Source organism: Chenopodium album, chromosome 24, assembly GCF_948465745.1.
Source record: "Chenopodium album chromosome 24, dcCheAlbu1.1, whole genome shotgun sequence".
Classification (NCBI taxonomy): domain Eukaryota; kingdom Viridiplantae; phylum Streptophyta; class Magnoliopsida; order Caryophyllales; family Amaranthaceae; genus Chenopodium; species Chenopodium album.
Window position 1 is genome coordinate 7,205,772 of NC_137857.1, and position 23,231 is coordinate 7,229,002.

Below are 23,231 nucleotides of genomic sequence, written 5' to 3' on the forward strand. Positions count from 1 at the left end.
GGGACATGTTTAGTTTATTAACTAGCAATAGACCTTTAGTTAGATGAAGCAGTTTGTTATATTGGTAAATTTGAGATCAATTTAATCTTGTTTTGGACATGTAATTAGCTTATCTGATATGTAGAGCTAATTGTAAGTAACCCGAGCCCACTATATTCACGGGCTCACGGGCATACAATATTTGTTACACATATATCTATCACTAATTATTATTTTTTTAATCATTTACATATGTTAATATTATTACGATTTAGTTATTTAAAAATATCTTGAACACTAATGATACTAGACAAAAACATATTTAACTTCACATATGTTTGTGAACAAAAAAAAAAAAAAAGGAAAGACTGAACTTAATTCATACAAGTATATGAAATTGAAAAACGCATGTGTAGCTAATACTAGGCTAGAGTCCAATATAGTCTCTTTGTATCTATTTTCTTAAATATATGACATATTCAACTAGCTTAAAAATCATTAACCTATTAATCTTTGATATAAAGGGGCTGGATTGGACGGGTTTAGCGGGTTGACCCATCTATGAACAGCTCTACTGATATGGGGTCATATATGTTGATATTATGAACAACTAAATCGTATCTTGACCATTTGTAACTGGATTATCTTTTTAAAGCAATTAGTTTAATCATGCTAATTACGATATTAAGCAATTAGTTTAAGATATTACTATGTTAAACAGTTAAAACTAATAATGCTCATGTACATGCTGGGCCAAACGCTAAAGAGAGTATGGTGGGCCAAATGTATTATAAAGCATACACCTATTCTATTATGCAGTCCACCCAATCACTCACATCAATCAGCCCAAATACTGATGTTCAGGTTTATACATCCAAATACTCAATATGTTTATTAGCTATTCCCTATTATTAGTTAGTTCAAACAGAGAATTAAACAATCAGGATTTACAAGCTAAAATAAAAGTAAAAACAATGCATAGTATACAAGTTATTTGGGCTGATAAGCAACCCAGCCATCATCTTAATGTTGCCACCATTGGGAGAAATTCATAAAACTCTTGACTAGTAGCGGCAGGGGGTACAGAAACCAATTGATCGGAAATAAATAGCGTGCTTCCATGATACAAAGGGTTCGAGCTTTCCCTTTGATGTGGAAAGGAGTTTGGTGGTGCACCCCTCCTCTTCTTCGCTTTACAGCGACGTTGAGGAGAATGAAAATATTCATTTACCCTACAAGGTCCATCGGTGTCCCGTGCTTCCTTTGGGTGGCTCTCACCGTAAGCTACATCCATCGTCTATAAGATGTAAAACAAAGAAGCAACACAGGGTTAATCTACCTATAAACACTCATCCATATGATTGGCAACAGACAGACAATGCAACAAAATTGATAGTATTACTAACCCCCAACACACCATAATCACCACTGCAAGCAAAACGATCTTCTTTAGTGGCTAAGCTAATCTGATTTAGGTTCCAAACCTTAATCCTAGGGAATTCACCCCACTGAATGGGAAACCTATCCAGCTTATCCAAATAGAATACCTACAAGAAACAAATGCAAGAAATTTGTCATAAGGGCATAAGGCGGTACAATGTAAAAGGCATATAGTAATATAGAGATGCACACAAACCTACCACAGCAAAAATGGTACAGCCACCACATCCTCCTGCTACTCCCGTCGAATAAAAACGACGCGCAAAACTAGCAACGCTTTCCATCAACTTATTCAGAACAAGCTCACACCAATTGTACGAGGCAGCATTCATAGCACACGTAAGGGCGGGAAATAAATCACAAGCCAGCCTAGGAGACTGCGTAGGACATAAAACCATCTCCAATGATATTAACAGGAAAATAGTCTTAAACTCCTCTTCCTCGTCAACGTCCCATTCACCCTCCAACCTTTCCATCAACCTGGAATTGACAGGTATTCCAACAGAAGTATAAACACACCCTCCATCCTTGCGCGATCTGGTCTTTGAAGATTGGCCATATTTTTGCTGTATTTCATTCACCTTCTTTTGCAAATCAACTGACGTGGATTTCCCAGTGGGAACAGTTAACCCACCATTTGGGATACCTAGAACCCAGTGTACCTGATTAGTCGATAACCTAAATTGCTTTCCATCCGGAGCAACTAGCAACTTATTCAACGGATCAATACGACTCATTAGCTAATAACCCATTTGTCGGGGCAAATGAATGTCAGTTGGGACTTTCAACAGCCCACCTAAGCCCATTTCATTTACCCATCGTGTCCTCCTCTCATCAAATGTATTGCATATCCTAGAAAAAGTCTCAACTCGACAGTTCATGTTTGGTGGCTGCAATCACATTACAGAACATGAGTCACTTTTAGGACATTAAGAATGTGGTTCTCTTCCTCGTTATTAATACAACTGAGTTAAACACATACCCGACGGAAAATATTACATTGTTGCTTTATAACTTCACCATTTGCTTTCACTATACCACCAATGCTTAAAGTATCATTCTACAGACCACCAAGCAATGCATTATTACATTTGACTCAATATTACATTTCAGACATACTTACAAGCTTAACATACCATAAAGACTTCCTTGCTTAAGACTTTCCTCTTAGTATGATTTAATACATTGATATCACCCTGTTCAAAATAAACAAAATCCCCAAATCACAACTACACAATCTCACACATTTCAAGTTATCAATGTAAGGTTGAACTAGAGCTTTAGATAACAATGACATTTACCATCCTTTCCAATAGGCAGCCTCCAACCACCGAAGAAATTATCCTAATTAATTGCTACAAGGCCTACAATCTGCATATTCACAATATTCAAACAAATTACTAATTTCCTACAATCTACACTGCATATACAAAGATGGTCCATTTGATGCAGCACTAGTTTCTCAAGTAGGAGCTCAAGTGCACATAACAAACAAACCTAATTAGCACAACAATATAAAACTTCAACAACGAGAATAGACACAAAGGCGATTAAATGCAATAACAGCAGCATTAAATACATTTTAACAGGAATTCGTCTCAAAGAATGCTAAGCTAAGAAATTAAGGTACGCATCAAACGTCACCAGCAATTTGAAATTCAAGTTCAACAACGGAAACTGGAATAATTCTAACAAGTTCGAATTGAAAATCAAACAAGTTCGAATTGAAACTCTAACAAGCTCGAATTGAAAATCAAACATCGCCAACATATTGAAATTCAACCAGGTGACAATAATTAAGGCTCTATAATAAACTTACCAGCTAGGGAGCTCCAATCTTCGAACAACTTCACGAATTCAAAAGCACTCCCTCAATGTTTGAGATTTTCTCACTCCAAGGGTTTCGATGAGGCCGTTTGGGAGACTGTTAGCACCGTCAGTCAACCAAATGAGTCATACACATGACATTTCCAATTAAACAAGTAAAAAGACGCTTTTGCCCCCGGTTTTGCAACGTGAGTAACATATTTCATCTCTCACGGTGATAAATATGAATTTGCCGAAAAAATTCTACCATAAAGAGTAAAATGAACGAAATATGTGTGGTAGTAATTGACCCATCCTTAAATCGATAGTCACCATAGATAATTTATCAAAGGTGCATAAAAACGCATACTTGCATTACTAAAGTAGACAGCACATACTACTCAAAAGATGTGGTACAAAAAGTTGCTCTTATAAAATATAACAAGTTAGTTAGATTATAGAAGTATCTAACGCTCCGTAGACTTTGAATGATGCATGATGTACAACCCTCTTGCGTGCATAACCTTGAAGTGGGAGCACCGAGCACGTAAAAGAAAAAAAAAAACACTTAGCTTAAAGTGAGGGGAGTGCATGTATGAGCTGCAAACAACCAATATACTACGTACATGTACGACTTACAAGTTACAACTATATATAGCTAGCTCAGCAAACGGCTTGATATGTTCATGAACTACTCATAATCATGCTAAGTTAAAATTTGACCAAAACAAAATTTAACAAAAGTCTTAAGATTGTTATAACACGTATGAGTGAGCCAAGCTCAAAGAAATTCATGTTCACCTCATTAATGTCCACGAACAACGTAACACTGTTCAATTAAGTTTATTTGCAAGTTTGTAAAACTATTATTTGATGAGTCTTTGTTTTCTTCACTTTATTATTTAAAAGTGTTCCAGTCTGAAATTTTATCTGATATCTAGTTTGAAAATTTCTAATATAGTGTGATTTGAATTTTAACAAAAAAAATAACTAATCAACTGTAATAAGTTTACGATGAAGGAAACAATTCATTAACATCCTTGTATATCTTTAATAGGATATTAAACCTTTTATAAAAGAATAAAATTGTATAAAATAAGTGTTTGTATAATTTTGGTTATGTATAAAAGATTGGCAAAAGGTTGATTTAATTTGAAACTAAATTAAAAGAATGTATAACAGCTTCAAAGAAAACCTCATTTTTTAAAAAATAACTCAAAATTTATTTATATAATTGCTTAATTTAAACTTGTTCAAGCTCACATGAATTCATCAAAATCAATGTACAAACAAGCTAAGCTAATTCGGACACGAACTAGTAAGGTTGAAAAAGCAAAGTCTCAATAAGCCTAGCTCAAACAAAAATTCTAACTATTTATTCGACCTCAAGTAGCTAAAACATCAATACTTTGTATTTCTTATCAAATTTAGTTAGAACAAACGTGGCTCGTCTTAAATTGTTTGTAGCTCTACTTGCTCATCTCTATCTTTACTTGATTGTCGTAATGATGAGATGAGAATTTTATTCTTTTAATTTTTATAGCAATCAACTCGATTACAAAAATTATGTATAATATTTCGTTTGAATCAATCAATTGTATTCCAAATTGATCAGGAGCCGTTGTAAAGAAAAATATAGAAGTATCAAACGCTCCTTGACCAAAACGCTCCTGGTGACTTTGACGCATGATGTACAATCCTCTTGTCACAACGTAACATTGAATTGAGAGCACGTCCATTAACAATTCAAAACCTTAATGTCAGGTAAAGTGCATGTATGACTTGCAAAGAACCAATATCCTTTCATTATCAATAACCCTTTTTTATTTTTGTTTAATTGAGAGGATATTATCAACTTTTCTTATTCAAGTATTAACAATTCTAATTTATGTTTGGGCGATATACTTACTTTCGTCTCTAAATGTTCTTAATGTACACTTTAACTTTTGCACTTCCACAACTTTATTTTGACCATCTATCGGTGCTTAAATTAAAAACTTTAGGAATTTGACTTTATATATGTTATTAGTAGTATAGTACTCAAGGTTACTTTAAAATCAAGTAGTCAAAAACCTAAATTTTACTCCAAAACTTTCCATTAGTAACACTTGGTACTAAACAGTTTGTTGGATCATCAACTCTTTAGATTTGAATTTAAGCACCTCTAAATCATTTAATCAACTTTAAGATAATCTAAATTAAACTATAAAATAAACACCGTCCAAATTTAATAGCTAAAACTCTTCCTATCTTTCTCAAGGACAATGATCACTATCAAGCACCCCCTTAACCATCCAACCAAAAAATTAATTAACACTTAATCAAACAATTAAAATATACTACAAAAAGGGCCTAATACGCTCCGAAACGTCCAAAACCGTTGTTGGTTTCCAACCAATCACAAATTGTCTTCCAATTTCCTCCAAAAATAATAAAAATAAAAATAAAAATTATGATTTTTTTATTTTTTTATAATAAAAGTCCTACAAATTAAGGGGCCCCCTTCTTTTTTGGCTATCTTCCTCTACCCACTTCTTAAAATAAAGAAAAATCCACTTGACATAAAGCCACTATATTACTTGTTTACTAATCCATAAATTACTAATTACTAATTAGGTACTACTACTAATTATTATTTCCTACAATATTAAATTAAATAAAATCCCTTACCCCACAAAAAATTAATAAAATATTTTTTCTTCCTTACCAAACTCCTACCTTACTTTTTATAAATAACCCAAAATTCTCCCTCAATTCTTCCTCAACTTCTCCTCAATAATATTCTCTAAAACTCCATAAATTAATTCAATCTTCTTAATTATTTGTTCTTCATATTTTTTTTCCTACATAATTTGTTTCAAAATATCCAAACATCATGACAAAAGCAGGAAAACTTGGAAAATTACTCAAGAAAATGCAATCCATGGGAAGAACATCATTCAACCACCGCGAAAATGATCATATTCATCACACAAGTTTAAGCAGAAGAAACTCAACTTCAACATCTTCCGTTGTTGCTACAAAGTACAACAACATCTCTTACAATGACGACGACTCGTCCCCGGAACCTTTCTCCACAAGTAATCTATGTCCGGTTTACGTAGGAAAGTCTCGGAGGAGATACATGGTTACCTCGGAAGTCCTCGAACACCCGCTTTTTCGAGAGCTCGTAGAACGATCATCCGGTGGCTGCGGGGCCGAGGAGATATCGGTAGGGTGTGAGGTGGTGTTGTTTGAGCACTTGCTATGGATGCTTGATAATGCTGACCCTCAACCTGAGTCTTTGAATGAGCTTGTGGACTTTTATGCTTGCTAATAATTAATCATGGAAGTTCATTAATTGATTAATTAATGTTTTTTTAATTTCAATTTTTTGGAGGTAATTAAATTGTGTTTTATGAAATTTACTCTCTTTTATTATATTTTTATTTTTTTTATTTTTTTTAGAGAGCTTGTAAAATTTTCTCACCCTAATTATTAACATATATAGTACTATATATTTGTACCTCTTGTACACTTGTATAGGAAAAAAATGTGAATTAAAACAATTATGGGTGAATGGTGAACTTATGATTAAATTTGATCAAATTTAATTTTTATTTGCGTTTGCAAATTGCCAAATGCAAGGGAAGTTAATTTAATTGTTGGCAATAATGTAATTTGTTGTTACAATTAATTTGTATGATATGAAATAATCCTTTTTGATACAAGTTTAATTTGTTGTTTGTTTGTTTGTTTATTTTTTTATTTTTTTTAATAGTTAGTAAATTGTTGACAACCCAAAAAAATTTGAAGCCACATCTTCAATACCATTTTTGGGTAATTGTCTAATAAGTAGGGACAAGGATAAACATAAGTGGATTTGGTGATAAACGGTAGGCAAAAACCTTAATATATGGGCTCCATTCCAACAAGTTAGACTTCTAAAATCAATATCATATCTTACAATATGTTTGATGAGCAACTACATTTATACATCTTGTTTGGTAAATTTAAGAAATACCACCGTACTAACCCATTTCTCTTTTGTTTGCCTCATTATTTGTCTTTTTATATATGTAGTTTTCAGTGTAAATACTCTAGCTACGCATTTTTTTTTTTTTTTGACAAAATATTCATGGTTAAAAAAAAAGGTCAAATAAAATTTCATTTGTATTTCAGTGTTAATATTTGTAATCCAGCTATACAGTGTAAATAGGTCAAATAAAGTTTCTTAATATGATACATGACATTGAGACAAATATTCATGACCAAACTTTCATTCTTTCCAAATGGAATATTCTAAATGGCATAAACATAAAAAAATGATGGAGGTAGTAGCTTAATATTAAATTAATATTTGCATATTTTCTTTTCTAATTGAAGACATGGTCAAAATAGGAAATGCATGCATGTATATGTAATGATACATATGTAAAGTATAATTGTAGAAGAAAAAAAAAATATATATATTAGATTTTACACTTTTACTCTGCCTTACAATTTCATACATACATGATACACCTAATAGATGCAAGGAAAGATTGAGTCCATTTATCAGAACATGAATACTTGCATTTTAGGTATACATGTATGTATATATAATATAATAGACATCATGTAAAATATATATATGCATGGTACAACTCAATTCAATCTTTTATCTTTATGACTATATACATTAATTACTTTTACTCGATCTCTCTTTTATTCTTTCCTTTTTACAAGAAAGTATAATATTCATTTATTCTTCCCATGATTAGTAAATTCAAATACTTAATTCTTTGATAGTTTGATAGATAGTTTGGACAGCTATACATAAAGATATATAATAGAATTTTTGTCATAGAAATGGAAGGATGTACCCAATGAATGTAATTTTTGTTTGTGATAATGAAACATATGCATCATTGTCATCAAAAAGAGGTTGATTACTTGATTAACACTCGTTTAACTAAGATAACAATAAGCTACTGACTTACTCACTGAACTTTCCTACTTTCATAAAATGATAAAATTCCGGAATTTTAGGGAATTTTGATGTTAATTTATGTATTATTATAAGTGAAAAGTTTAAGGAATTGACTTCATTCTTAATTATAATAATGATGCTATTTACATAGCTTGCCAACATTTGGGAGTGGGGAAGGGGGTGGAGTGTAGCATGTAGGTCGTAAATTACTTATACTCACTCTGTCTCATATTAATTTTTTAAGAAGAATTGTTTGTGTTGGTTCATCATAGTGCGTGCTTACATTGCTTTTTATCTAACATGAAAAAGAAAAAATATGAAACAATGATTATGTCATAATTTAAGATTTGTTTTAAATCTATGTAAATTATAAAAGTATCATTTTAATTATTACTGCTCATATAATTTTACATGATTAATTTATACTTTCTTGGAATAATTTGAAACAATTTATATAACTAGAAAAGTAGGGATGAAGCAAAGTCACTCTAATAACATCATATTGAACTCTTAATTAGCTTATACTTGGTAAATTATTGTACCATATTGAATTTGTCTTCATCCTCCTTCTCCTCATTTTGTCGGAGACATTTAAAATCTCTAGGACAACCACCATAACATAAACTAAACCTTCACATTAGCCTAATCCAAAGTTAATTTAATTTAGCATTATTAAGTACAAATTTGACAAGTGTATATCATAGATTTGGAAAGATACAAAGAACTTGAATCAAGTATCTACCTTACCAACAAATCTCCTCATAAAATAAAGTAAAGTATATATAATAAAACTTATAGGAGGTACAAATTTAATGACTTTACCCAATTAAAATTATAATAATATATATTTTTTTTATCTCTGACAAATACATTAAAATTGGATTTTAGTATTATATCTCATGTAAAAAGGTGACAAATAAAAGTTAGGCACATAAATAAATACTCGTAATTTCGTAAATGATTAAATGAAGATAGTTTATTAAGTTGCTAATGATTGGGTGGTTAGAGAGATTGAAGATGCTTTTTGATTGATTCACACACGCTTGTTTTTATTTGATTGCTTTGAATTTGTTTGTTATGTTCACAATCATTAATATTATTGCATGCATACCTTTATATAACAAGCTAAGACTTTGATTTAATTTAATTTGTATGTTTAATTAAATTTATAATATATAGTTTTGGATAAAGTGGAAGACACGAAATATTAATGTAGTTTCATAATCTTATCTGTAACGCGGTATACAGGCTGCCATTGCCACCTATAAAGATGTAAAGAGTTGTATTTATTTCATACAAACAGACTAGACCTAAGGGAAGCAAGCTAAGAGAAAAGATATTCATCAAAACTTGCTTTTTTTGATAAACTTTGTTTATATACATGTTTGTTACATATTAGCCAATATCTATTTTTAATTATTAAAGGACAAGATTGTTATGAAAGGACAAGGAGAAAATGCTAATGACATTAGTGGCAAGACAAGTATGTACCAGTAGTAGGGTTACACTAATAAGTAAAGACATACATTAGTACTAGAGGCTCATTTATTTTCTCGACCAAATCGGAATTTTTATTAGCCTAAAAATAATCATGAATTATGGATAGTATGCAATGAACAACTTTTACAACCAGACGTTACATAAGACTATAAGAGGTATAATCTTTAAGAAGGCTTACACCCCCATAAAAATAGTCTGCGTCTACAAAATAATATCACTTGGCTCGTGGGTGATAACAAGAGGCTATGAAATTTCCGTTATATTAATATTGCAACATTTGATTTTAACAATAATCAATACAAATCTTTGACCATTATTAATATCTTGAATTATTACGTACACATTACAAATATTATGAAAACTTAACACATTAAAAATATGTAACTTAATCACAAATGGTATAATTTCAAATAGATCAATAATGAAAAATATTGATCAAATTTTGTACAATTTGATTTAAAATGCGTGCTACAATAATAATTGTACGGGGGAAGAATAATCCATAGATTATAATCCATGCATGACACGAACCTCGGTACATTTAGATGAAAAAGACAAGCGCAAATTTCGGCTTTATATTATATCAAAATTATAATGAAATGATCAATCAATTTTAAGCAATCCAAATACTTAAGTAATTGTCGATAAGTTGTTGGTTTACGGAGTCTTACGTTGCATAACAAGTCAAGAAGACCAATCGGGCCTACTTGACCAGCCCATGTGAAACAGGGCCCAACTCTCTCCCAACCTCAAACTCAAAAAAAATGTGAAATTTGGTCAAACATTCACATGCATGTCATATGTAAAATGGAGCAATTTGCCACCTTATAAAGATGGTTAGTTGGTTATTAGCTTGTTACTTGTGAGATTATAAGGCCATTTTTGAAGAAAATACATGTACTTTTGACTAATAGAATAACAATAGTTCGTGCGTTGGCACAGATGTTGACTGTTTGCTCGTTAGTAGAGCTGTTTAATTTAATAGGTTGAGTACAGTTGTACTAAGTTTGTTTCAAGCTCGCAATTATTGGTTTTGACTATTTAGGACAAGACCAGAGTTATACAGTGATGACTCATTGATCAAAGAGATCACTTGACCTAATTGAGTAACTAACTCGTTCGCCACCTGAAGTGAACGCATGGACGAGTCATTTTAGAAGAGAATATGATATACTTGGCCAATTATATACTTGCCTAAATTGGGACCATTTTGGTGGTATTGTTAATGGTTGGCTAACACTTGCTCCAAACAAATAGTATACGTACAATATGCCTTTGAACTAACGTTTATCGCAAATGAAACAAATGTATTGAAATTGAAAGGGATGTAAACATCAAAGAAAAGGTAAACGATGAAGGTGAGGTAGCTAGATTGGCAGACAAATGCGCTAGATGAAAGGGGCAGTCACTTGGCCATTTGCCATACACTAGGATGTTGCATTGGAACAAAGAGTCAGCCAACACTACAGTTGGATCTACTCGTACTCTTTACTCATCATGTCATTCTCTATATTTCTCCCATATTTCAAGATAGGTGTAATATTGGCAGGGATTTCACTTTATAACCTTAGAGTCACGAAATTGATCCCTTACCTTTCCTTCTGCTTCTACATTTTAATTCCTTAGATAAACCATATATTCGTTGAATTAAATTTTCTTACACAAAAAATTTATGACAATATTCTAATTTAATTAGTACTAAAATTAGGTATGGGTTAATTTTCCTTGCTCTTAGCTAGGCTTGGCTTTGTGCTAGTAATCATCGATTCTTGAGATTATCTACATCAACTTACTCGCATTTTATACATTTAATAATAATAGATAGTATGACAAGCTTATAAACTCAATAATTAGTAGGTTACTCTAACAATCTATATTATCCATTATTGATTTTAGGATGATGAATTCATGACATGCTAGATTTGTATGTGTACTATTGTTTCATTAAACAAGGAGAATAATTAACAATCTTACACAACATATATATGTCTCTTATTGAAAATTATTATGATATTTAAGATTAGATGACCTCATTTTGTCTTAGATAACACCATGCATCCTTTGTAATTAAGCACACAAGCAAACATTTGAAGACAAACCATGTGTACATATGGATGTATGTTTTCATACTTCAACTCCAACTTAGACAAGATTAGTACATGTTTGTTTTTTCTAAAATAAAGTAATACATATAGTATGGTTGAAATATATGTATATTTATGTCATATCATATAGTACAAATCCTCTAATATTAATTATGTCCTTACAAAAGAGATGAGATGATAAATTATTAAGATTAGTCCCTCAAATTTGGATGAAAGGGGTTCCATCTATTTTTGACGTGGATGATAACGATGTAAGCATATCTTCATGATGCATGTGTGAGCTAAGGAAGTGTGTGCATGTGCCACCCATAAGATTAATTTTTCAACAAAACTTACTATAATTAGGGCAAAATTGTCTCAAGACTTTGTCCTTATTATCATAACACTTTATCTATCCATCTTAATTATTGTCATCATTAAATTTACATCCAATTTAGTTTTATTGCCAAACTTTTTTATGATTTGAAATGATATTATACATTTATAAACAACAACATTATATTAGACCATCCAATTATGGAGATATCAGGATCGGTGTCAGAAACTAAAGTGATGATCAAAAAAGCATAAACGAGTCATTATCATATAAGCGCTTGTGGTGGCGGCTTTGCTTTATAGCAAAGGGAGATGTGTACGCACCTGACTAAATTGATTGTTTTAAAAAATAATTTAGCTCCCTATTGTTTCATGGGATCCATGGAAAGTACTTTATCCTCTTTTCATTTTGAGCCTAAAAGAATCGAAACTTGTCCAAATGTGAAGGCTATAATCCATGTTTGTTAATCAATTTAAAAAAATTTCCAAAAATTGATCGAGATGAATGTAGGAGGTGTTCCCCAAGGTCATAAGAATTGATTTGGTTAAAACCATAATAGAATTATCAATAGCTCTATAAAGTTACAAGAATGAGTTTGCTTCAATTATGTTTTAGTGGTAGTTAAGAGCTGCAAGTAATGATTATGATCACCAACAAGACATCCTAGGGTTTTAATAAGGTCACATGATTCTTTCATTGGATTACAAGACCAAACCCTCTCATTACCATTGCTGATGCATGGGTAGATATGGCAATCGGGCCAATTTCAAGTCGGGTCAATTCAGGTAAGTGTTGTTTGTATAAATTTGGGTTTGCGCCGAGTGGAGTTATTTTTTATTCTAGTGCCATCATGCTTATTTTAATGAAATAGAAATAGTAATGATTATTGGGTCATGTCTATCGAGTTAGGTTGTAATATGATTTTAAAAAGAATTCAGGTTTCAAGTCGGTAATAAAGTATGGAGGGTCATTTATGTTTATGTTTATGTTTATGTTTATGTTGGTGTTGGACATACCATTACTGCTATCACTTTGTTTTTGGAGTTTAGTGAGCCACAAGAGCGAGTGATGAGAATCGATCCCAAGATCACTTGAAAAGTTGAAATCAGTAGGAGAGCTCTAACTACTTGAGCTATCCCTCACCATTGTCACTTCTCAGACGGAAGTAAAAACAACAGCAAATCAAGATATGAAGTATTAAATATTAATATATAAAAAACAACATATATTAGATACTAATAGTACAAGTAATATGTTTCAAAAAAAAAAAAAAATGCAAGTGATAAAAATTAAGTAAAAACAATGATAAGGTGCAAAAATTAGATAGAATAACTAATACAAGTATAATATTGTGTTGGATAGCTAGCTATCAAGCCCATCAAGTTCATAGCCATTAAACCTTTTAAGGCCCAAGCCCATGGTCCAGCCATTCAGGTCCTAGCAATTTACAACAAGTTCATAAAAAGACAACTGCACTCAACTTGTTAACCGAGTTTGCATTCAAGAAAGCTTTTCACAACTGATGATGTTTTAGTTTTGTTTTCTTCAACCCGGTTTATAGATTTCACAACGAAGGTAATTGATTAGTATTTTCATGATTTAGTTTTCATGTGATTAAGGAAAACTTTGCTTTATTTTCTTTTATTATATTCTCCTTTTTCGTTTCACTTTTTATTGATTAGTTCATTATACACTCGAGTGTATCATGCACATAAATACACGTAGTTAAGACACAGTACACTCACACTTGTCTTTTTGGTGGTATTTTGCTAGGTATCCAATTAACAAAATATAGCCAAAAATATACATAGATAATAGATGAATCCTATTTTGCTTTCCTGCTGCGAGACACTCATCGTTAGGGTTTGAATGCTACATATACAACCAACATTGGTGTTGCCATCATTCAAAAACGGATCTTTATATTGCACATACGAGTGATACGACATAGATACAAATTCACCTTATGATTGTTGTTGTTATGTACAGCAATGTTGAAATCACAAACATAAGTACAACAACACTCTACATCAAAAAAATTAAGAACAAAGTGAATAATTCATAATTGAAGAAATTTGCTTTTAAGCTCAACTAGCTACTGCAGTTAACTTCTTCTTGTCTCTTCAATATGAAGTTAGGAACTTGTGTATTGCGCAATCTATGATACTTAAGGATGTTGTACAATCATCTCTTAGGATTAGATAAATTTCTTCCTTGAACTAGATCCCTAAACACGAAGCATCAACGAACACAACCAAGTAGCGAAGTATATATAGATGTATGTAAGAACACCAATCCGAAATCCATGGTCTTCTCATCCTAATCTAAAGCTCTTGGCCAAGCAGTTATGAATATATACACATATGGTTAATTAGCAACATGTTAATTATATCTGAAATTCGTTTCAAAAGAATTACATAGAAATAAGGTAGATTTGATCACCTCGTATCACATCTTGAAACTCATGTATATACAGGCATAAAATTACTAACACCCAGAAAACAGTTCTTTATATTTGAAATGAGATACATGCTTTCATGCCCAGAAAATTGTGGCAAGTACATTTGAATTATCTCCATTGTCTCCCAAATATACTAAAGCAAGAAAACACAACCAAATAGTTCACCACCCTCCCTAAACCCCGGAAAAAAGAGGGGAACAATGATGATCCAGAAGATTAGCTTAAACCAAACCGCCAATTAACTACCAAAAACAAGAAAAGGAAAATGCTGCTTACAAAAAACCTTCATTTACACTAGGGGTGAATAACCAAATGCTTCAAACGCTCTATAAGGGCCATGCATATACTCGTTAGTCTTCATTACGCAGATTCTTCCACTGCAAAACTTACCCAAATGTCTTGACGTTAGTACAGCATATCATAACATTTAACAAGCCTAACTCTAATTACCTAACTCTCATTTTCTTCCACTTAATGAGCAAAATATCTAGAATGGTTTCTTGAAATTCACCATATCGTCTTAATTTTGACCTTTGATTTTGGAGACAATGATCAATAACTTAGACAAAATCATTATCATACCATGATGAGACGACTAAGTATTGGAGAAGAAAGAGGGGCGGGGGGGAGGGAAAGTGCATTGCCAAATAGAAAAAAAGAAAGAAAATTATTTACAAAACTGAACAGGGAAGGTAAAAGTGAATGTTAGTATACCTGCTTCAGCCGGATGTTCTCCCTTTTTCATGTTCTCATTTTCGATGCACTTGAGGAGATACTTGAAGATCTCGATATCACAAGGAATGGTAAGAGCACCACCATGATCAAATCCAAACTCTTCCTCGGCCTTTTCAAGGAGTACTTTGAAAAGATGATGGCTAAGATAATCAGTAGGGATGATGAACCTTCGAAGCTCTGACCCTACATAAACCGCCAGATATCCCTTGGGAACATCAGGAGGTAATTCAGGGCTGGAACATCCTTCTTCATCTGAATCGCATCCAACAGCTGAACTTTTCAACCGCTTAGTTACTTCAGGTGCGATTCCTGCGTGTTGAAGATGATCATTTTGGTCAGGCAGTCTTGAGTTCAGAGTGACATTTTGCCATTTTTGGAGGAGTTCTTTCAGCCTTACAATTTGTCTAATCCCACCCAACTTGCCATTTCCTTGTTCTTCCATGGCCTTATGCTTGTAAATACAGCTTTTGATTTGTTTCTCCCTTGGTTGATATCAGCAGGTACAATTCCTGATGACTAGCATCATCAGATTGTCCACTACATGCAAAACAGAATAATACTTGGTCAAACAACTGAGATAAACAATTTGCGTAATGCTTTCCCGAGATCAGTGCATAATGTAATGCTAAAGTAATGTTTTAGAACCAAACTAGAAGTGTCAATCAGCTAAAGATCAATTAGGTAAAGTGTAACATCTAGTCACTTAGTAAAGTGACGCCACACCATTTGCACTGACCTCAGAGCAAATCCCTTATATGAATTGAGCTAGAGAATCATGTCAATTGGGAAACTTGCAGCTCGGCTTATCACTCACTTTCTCTGTCTCTTACAGGATTTAAGAACTTGAACTACGCTGACAGGACATATAAGATCTCTTCACTGCAAGAGCGAACAAAATGCCAAAAAAAATAAAGAGATTTTGAGGATCAGCTAGAAGAGGAACTAATTTTACAAAGGAAGTTAAATGACTCATTTCTCAGAAATGCCCCAAGTTGATAATGCCATATATCAAGGAATAGATAGGAACAAAGAAGTATCACAAAGTTGAACCATTGATAAGAATGCACAATTTTGACGAGTTAAATCAACTTCAAATTCTATTTACGTGCATGAGCTTCAGCTTCAAATCCAATGACTCAATATCCCAAATACGACTCTTTTTTCACATCCTTTGTTTTTGTTAGTATTATCATAGAAATGTGATATTAGTATTGTAAGTTACAGAATTTAAAAGGGAAATTTTGTAATATGCCCTCCGTTCCTTATACTTCTATACGTTTTAACTTTTATGGTCAACTTTTAAAAACTGACTATTATAACTCATCAAAACCGTGGGATCTTGCTGTTAGCTTAGCAGATTCAGCTTGAAATATATTTCCAATATATCAATTATTTAGAATTTTACTCACATCTTATATTGAAGATAATCACGGTCAAAGATGTGTATAGAAACCGAAATATTTAAAATGTAAAGAACTATTACTTGAGAAAAAAACTTCTAGCATCACTCTCAGGTCTCTCACTCCACATTCATCGGACTACCCATCATATCTCATCATCTCCCATTTTAAACTTATATTCGGTCCTTTCATTCTTAAGCATCAACATTCCTAATACCTATAACAAAACTTTTTGTGTAACATCTTCTCTAATACGACGGATTTTTTAAGCATTCTGTAGCAAAGCAGTATTAATGATACTCCATAGCATAATCAAACAGACCTAGAGCCCAATAATAGAGTCATGGAATTAGAAGCAACACAATGAATCAATCACCTAGAGCTATTATTCCAATGTTGCACACATGACAAAGAGATACGATCCATTCCTTATATTCACATAATTATGGAAAGATATATTATTATGATCAATAATAACATATCAAAATATGATCTCCAAAAAAAATTATTGAAAAAAAAAATAATAATTCAAATGGTCGTGTATAGATCCAGCAACAATTAATTACACATGATTGTGACAATTTTAATTTGTTTACAGATCTAGCATGCATGTGCTTAACAAATTAACAATCAAATTTAACAAACTAAACCAATTAAGTCATTGAAATATTCAGACATTACTGTAGCATAAAATTAAATTTCGCAAAAAAAAAAAAAAAAAAAAAAGGTGAAATTAAGCAATCCCATTTGATCAAATATGCTAAATAATTCTTATAGAAAAAAAATGCTAAATAATTCCCAAATTACAACATAAATGTAAATAAAAAAATTAAAAAAAAAACCCATAATTCTAAATGAATTGCATGATATAAATCAAAGTATCAAACCCATTTCATCGAATTTCCAACGCTAATTTTACATATAAGTCAAATATTAATTTTTTGTTTTTGACGCCACAAAACTCATTTATTTTAATGCATGTAAACAACCCCAGGTCATAAATTTGAGAAATAATTTCTACATTCAATTGCAAAACTGAAATACATGAAAACCCCAGAAATCTAAATGCATATTAAATCAAACCCATTTAATCGAATTTCCGAACAATTGCAACATAACATTACAAATTATAAAGCAAAATGCAAAACCCAGAATTTAAAATGCAAACCAATATAAACCCAGATAATCAAATTTAGTATGAAACTCAAAATTCTACATTATAAATTAAAAATGGAAAAAAGAAATTACCTGGAAATGTTGTTGGGAGAAGGCATGCATTCAGCTGTGACAGATAATGGAGATTTGAGAGATAAAATGGACAGAAAAGATAAAATAAACCCAAAAAAAATGACAAGTTGTATTAATTAGAAAAAACAGAGCATTTTCCCAAATTAAGTAATTTTTGGAAAATAATTAAAAGAAATTAATGTATAAAACTTGTGAGGTTGGAAATTATTAATTTGGAGAGAGAAAATTGGGGAGAAGAAGCACTAAGAGATGCGAAACTGTTGGATGTTGGGGAAATTTTTGGAATGATGAAAAAGTTAGTTAGTTGTTATAATTATACTCAATTCACAAACTTTCATATGTGGCTGGCCACATCGTGTGACCAGCCACAATTTTTTTTTTTTTTAATATTTCTATCTCTCTTCTCATACCTCTCAATTTCCCTCACCAACGCGGAAAAGCTCCAACTCACTTCAAACTCAACTACCTCAACATCTTCCTCACCGTCCTCTTCCTCACTCTCGCTCCCTGCCCTCTCTCTCCCCTCCTCGTCTTCGCCACTGACGTCGCATTGTTGGTGTTCTTCTCCTTCTCCTGCACTTCTCCGGCCAAAATTCTAGGGTTCGTCATTGACAATTGAGTGTTTGCAGGGTGTTCTCAGCAACGACGATCAAGTATTTTCACGGTGTTCTCAAGGCTCTGGTTGGTGATTCTGATCCTTAAGGTGGTCCTCTTGATGCTGAATCTGGTGGTTATAGTAGTTATAATTCATTTAGGGTTTTCTAATTTTGGTTTTATTTTAGTTTGTGATTGTTGTAGATTTGTGATTGAAACTGGAAATTGAATCATATGCTTGATTTATATGAGCATTAATTTTGCTTGTAATTGATCAGTCGTCATTATTGTAGTTGATTGCAATGAAATTCATCACGTTTTTGCTATTTTATTGCTAATTTGGAAAATTTTTGTGTAATTTTTCTGTCAAATTGGTGGTGCGGTGGAGTTTAAAACTTTGAGGTGGTGTAGGATTAAGGGTTACTAGGTCGGGGTTAATGGTCGGTTAGGGTTTACTAGTCAAGGGTTACTAGGTCAAAGGGTCAAGGGTTACTTGGTTGGTCGGGGTTAGTAGGTCGATCGAGGGTTACTTAGGCAGGGGTTACTAGATCGGTTAGGGTTACTTAGTCGGGGGTTACTAGGTCAGTCATGGGTTACTAGGTTGGAGGGGTTACTCGTTCAGTGGTTTTTAGGTTGGCAGAGGTTACTCGGTCAAGGGTTACTCGATCAGGGGTTACTATGTCAGTTAGGGGTTACTTTGTCATGGGTTACTTGTGTGTTAGCTGGCCACACCGTGTGGCCAGCCACACACAAAACCTGCTGTACTCAATTTCAAGCAAAGGTGACAATAGCTACCTTTTTTTGGGTACACTTGTATATTGTTGCACCTTATAATATTATTTCCCGTTTCAAAATAATTACAGTCCGTAGTATTTTTTTAATTGAAACGTTTTGACTTTTTTAATTATTTACCTAATGATGCTAGTGGTTTATTGAAGTACATAAGAATAAATATAGTCATATTTCATATAGGAATGAACTAATGATAGACAAACCATTCGAATGTAGTTTTAAGTATTTCAACTGATTTATACCTTACTTTTTGTCAAGTTTTTAAACCCAAGAATAGAAATTTGATCAAACGCATGAAAGCGGAAGATGGAGATTGAAGGAGATGAAGAAACTTGGTGTAAACTTATGGCGGAAAGGGACATTACTTTCGCTCTCCTATTTACAATTCCTAAAGCTAGATGTTAGCACCACTTTGAAATCTTACCACTGCTGCTTGGGAAGATGGTGAAATTTTTTCGTCCTAGTCCCCCCTTCCTAAAATTTCAGCTTCCCTGCTTAGTTAGTGGTGCTTTATAAGGGCATGTTCACATTTATTGAACTGAGCTGAAATAAAATGAATTGAACTAAACTGATTGGTGCTGAACTGAACTGAGCAGAAATGAATATTTTATGAGAGAGGGAAATTAGGAGCTGAACTGAACTGATTGGAGCTGAATTGGACTGAACTGATTAGAGCTGAACTGAACTGAAATTAAGTCAATGTGAACAGACCCTAAGTCATCATAATATAATTGGTGTTGTACAAATAAAGTTTATACACTAAGTGTACACGTAACCTTTCCCTTTTAATTTTACTTGTACATTCTTTTACCATATTTGGTGTATATAAACTTGAAAATCTCAATCGTACATGTACATCTAATATACCATATGAATATATCACTCTGACCTAAGTATTTTACGGTGTTAAGTAATACTCCCTTCATTTTCTAGAATGAGGTTAACAAATAATGAGATTATGAGAATGTAAATCATTGAAAATACTCAACATGGCCAAGAGTTGGATTTTATGAAGATATAGTGACACAATACTGTTAAAAATATACTTCGTATAAAGCATTAAGAATTTGGAATAATGGACATATAGTGTAATTTGAACTAGTAACATGATAATTAAGACAAAACGAAATGAGTATATTATCTTCATGGACAATCGGACACTTTACAATGTTATACTGTATATGAATAACAACCTTTATAAAAGTTTTTTTATAAAAAAAAAAAGAGTAAAATTTTGAAATATTGCCAACCCAAAATACAACTTAAATTGTTTTTAAATAATGTACCTTCAATATTAGTATTAGTATAAGACTTTAATTGCTGGAATGTGAGTAGTAATACAAAAATATTAAGAGAAATACATGGTAGAATAGATGTACATGAGGGCTTGTGATTATCAGACACAACTGTTAATTTTATCAAATAATTAATACAAAAATAAAGGAGTTTTACAGATTATATTTTACCATAAATAGCTAAAGTCTAATACTACTCCATTAATTAGCTAGAATTTGAGGTGGCAATTGTATAAAAAATAAAACTAGTAATTGGAACAATTGAACCAACTTTCTGTATATTTTTCTTTGCAACAAAACCTGAAATCTCTTCTCTGCAGGACCTGTTTGATATCTCTTTTTACAGGACCTATTTGATATCGCTTCACGGCATCAAATAGGTCCTGCACCAGGCCATTTCACTGCATCAACTAGGTCCTGCACCAAATCTAATTCTCAAATTGATGTCAATCTAATCGCGTTGAAGCTACCAAGTGCATGGTGAAATTGATACATAAGAATTCTTTCAGGTAGATTTGGGTGATAATTTTATACTCAGGCCATTCAGGAAATTCATTTATCCAAAACAGCTATATCTAGTTCAAACTCAAATAGAGCATAAAACTGCAGGAGGCCATGGATTACCTGAGTTTCGTGTTGTGCCTATTGCTAGCATGGATTGTAATCAACCTCCTTTCAACTGTAAAGAAACGTAATCAGTCGAAGCCTAGGATACTACCACCAGGTCCACCCAAACTACCCGTCTTTGGGAACCTCTTCAGCCTTGGCACAAACCCACATATTTCCGTGACTGAACTTGCCAAGACTTATGGCCCTCTCATGACTTTACAGCTTGGCCAAGTGCCAACCGTGGTTGTTTCCTCGGTTGACTTGGCCAAAGAAGTGCTTCAAAAGAATGACATTTTCTTCTGCAACAGGTTTGTTATTGATGCTTTTGATGCACTTAACCACCAACAAAGCTCGTTGGCATTCATGCCAGTATGTCCTGCATGGCGAAAGCTTCGCAAAATCTCCAACTCCAAAGTTTTTTCAGCCAGTAAACTTAACTCGAGCCAGAGTCTACGGAAGAAAAAGGTGACAGACCTCCTTGACTATGTCCAAAAACAAAGCGAAGCTGGTTTGGCAGTGGACATTGGGCAAGTAGCATTCACCACCACCTTGAATTTGTTGTCGAACACAATATTTTCAGTGGATTTGGGTGATCCTAATTCAGGCTATGCCGGTGGGTTCAGAGAGACTGTACGAGGTATAATGGAGGAAATGGGGAAACCTAACTTTGCTGATTATTTCCCTCTGTTGAAGAAGATAGATCCACAAGGTATTAGACGGCGTCAAACTGTACACTTTGGGAAGCTGATTGATCTATTTGAAACCATGATTGACCAACGATTGCAAGGAAAAAGACCACCAGGATCAACACCAGGCGACGATGTTTTGGATGCTTTACTAGGCATTAATCAAGAAAACTCTGAGGAATTAGAACTAGAAAAAATTCCACATCTTTTGCTGGTAGTCATTTGCACTAGTTGATTTAGACATTTATTTTTGCATATCATCATCCCTGCATTACTTAAAAAATACTTGATATCTCTTGTCTGCAGGACCTGTTTGGTGCAGGAACTGATACAACATCGACTACCCTTGAATGGGCATTGGCAGAACTTATTCGCAACCCTGAAAAACTGACGAAAGCACAGGCAGAGCTTGAAGAAATCATAGTAAAAGGAAACCCTGTGGAAGAATCAGACATTGCACAGCTCCCATACTTGCAGGCCATTGTCAAGGAAACCTTCAGGCTACACCCACCAACACCCTTTCTAGTACCGAGAAAAGTTGATGCAGATGTGAAGCTCTACAGTTACACAGTGCCTCAAAATGCACAAGTCCTGGTCAATGTATGGGCAATTGGAAGGGAACCGAATCTATGGAAGAAACCAAACTCCTTTGAGCCAGAGAGATTTATAGGATCTAAACTTGATGTAAAAGGTTGTGATTTCGAGCTGATTCCATTTGGTGCTGGTCGTAGGATATGCCCTGGATTACCATTGGCTCATCGGATGATCCATTTGATGCTGGGGTCACTAATCCACAGTTTTGACTGGAAGCTAGAAGGAGGATTTCCACCAGAGAAAATGGATATGGAAGATAAATTTGGGATCACGTTGGAAAAGGCTCAGCGACTTCGTGCCATTCCAGCCCTTCGCAGCTAAAGGAAACATTAGAGTTTGCATCGCCTTGGAAAATATTTAGTTACTTCATGAAATTTTCTGTCTGTGTCTGAGTATGATAATTTCATGTTAATAACAAACACTTGGTTCCAAATTTAGCAAATTTTCTAGCTTAATTCAACTCGCATATTAGCAGAAGGCAGATTATTTGCAGAATGGTAAAAACATAAATTACAGACGAACAATAAGACAGAGATCCTATACTTGTAATCTGTAATGATCCAGCTCTAGAAATATTAACATGTCTAACTCAATCACGCTGCAAGAATAAATACAAGCCCATCCGACAAGGTAACATATGAGATGGTTATCCACAAGGAAATTTTGTCAGAAACTACCCATATCTAATACTTCTCATTCAAGTCTTTACTTGACTCTTTA

At 33.1% G+C, this 23,231-nt stretch overlaps 1 protein-coding gene and 2 pseudogenes across 2 annotated transcripts; 2 read left to right on the forward strand and 1 right to left on the reverse strand.

Annotated features, from left to right (window-relative positions):
- Positions 1 to 6,100: 6,100 nt before the first annotated feature.
- On the forward strand, positions 6,101 to 6,541 carry LOC145610474 (auxin-responsive protein SAUR76 pseudogene; annotated as a pseudogene).
- A 7,989-nt stretch (positions 6,542 to 14,530) lies between these two features.
- Positions 14,531 to 18,217, reverse strand: LOC145612088 (protein SMALL AUXIN UP-REGULATED RNA 12-like). Of its 2 annotated transcripts, XM_081667456.1 has the most exons (4): positions 17,942 to 18,217; positions 16,030 to 16,172; positions 15,273 to 15,830; positions 14,531 to 14,935 (listed from the first exon to the last, which is right to left on the reverse strand). In XM_081667456.1, the coding sequence occupies exons 3-4, from the start codon at positions 15,733 to 15,735 to the stop codon at positions 14,919 to 14,921; spliced, it is 480 nt and encodes a 159-aa protein (XP_081523582.1). In that variant the 5' UTR covers positions 15,736 to 15,830; positions 16,030 to 16,172; positions 17,942 to 18,217; the 3' UTR covers positions 14,531 to 14,918. The 2 variants fall into 2 exon arrangements, with proteins under 2 accessions (XP_081523582.1, XP_081523583.1); XM_081667457.1 differs by lacking the exon at positions 16,030 to 16,172.
- A 3,020-nt stretch (positions 18,218 to 21,237) lies between these two features.
- LOC145610475 (geraniol 8-hydroxylase pseudogene) lies at positions 21,238 to 22,832 on the forward strand (annotated as a pseudogene).
- The last annotated feature ends 399 nt before the right edge of the window (positions 22,833 to 23,231 follow it).

Bases quoted from the DNA above. Each gene is read 5' to 3' on its own strand.
- LOC145612088 (XM_081667457.1), bottom strand. From the start codon at position 15,735: ATGGAAGAACAAGGAAATGGCAAGTTGGGTGGGATTAGACAAATTGTA.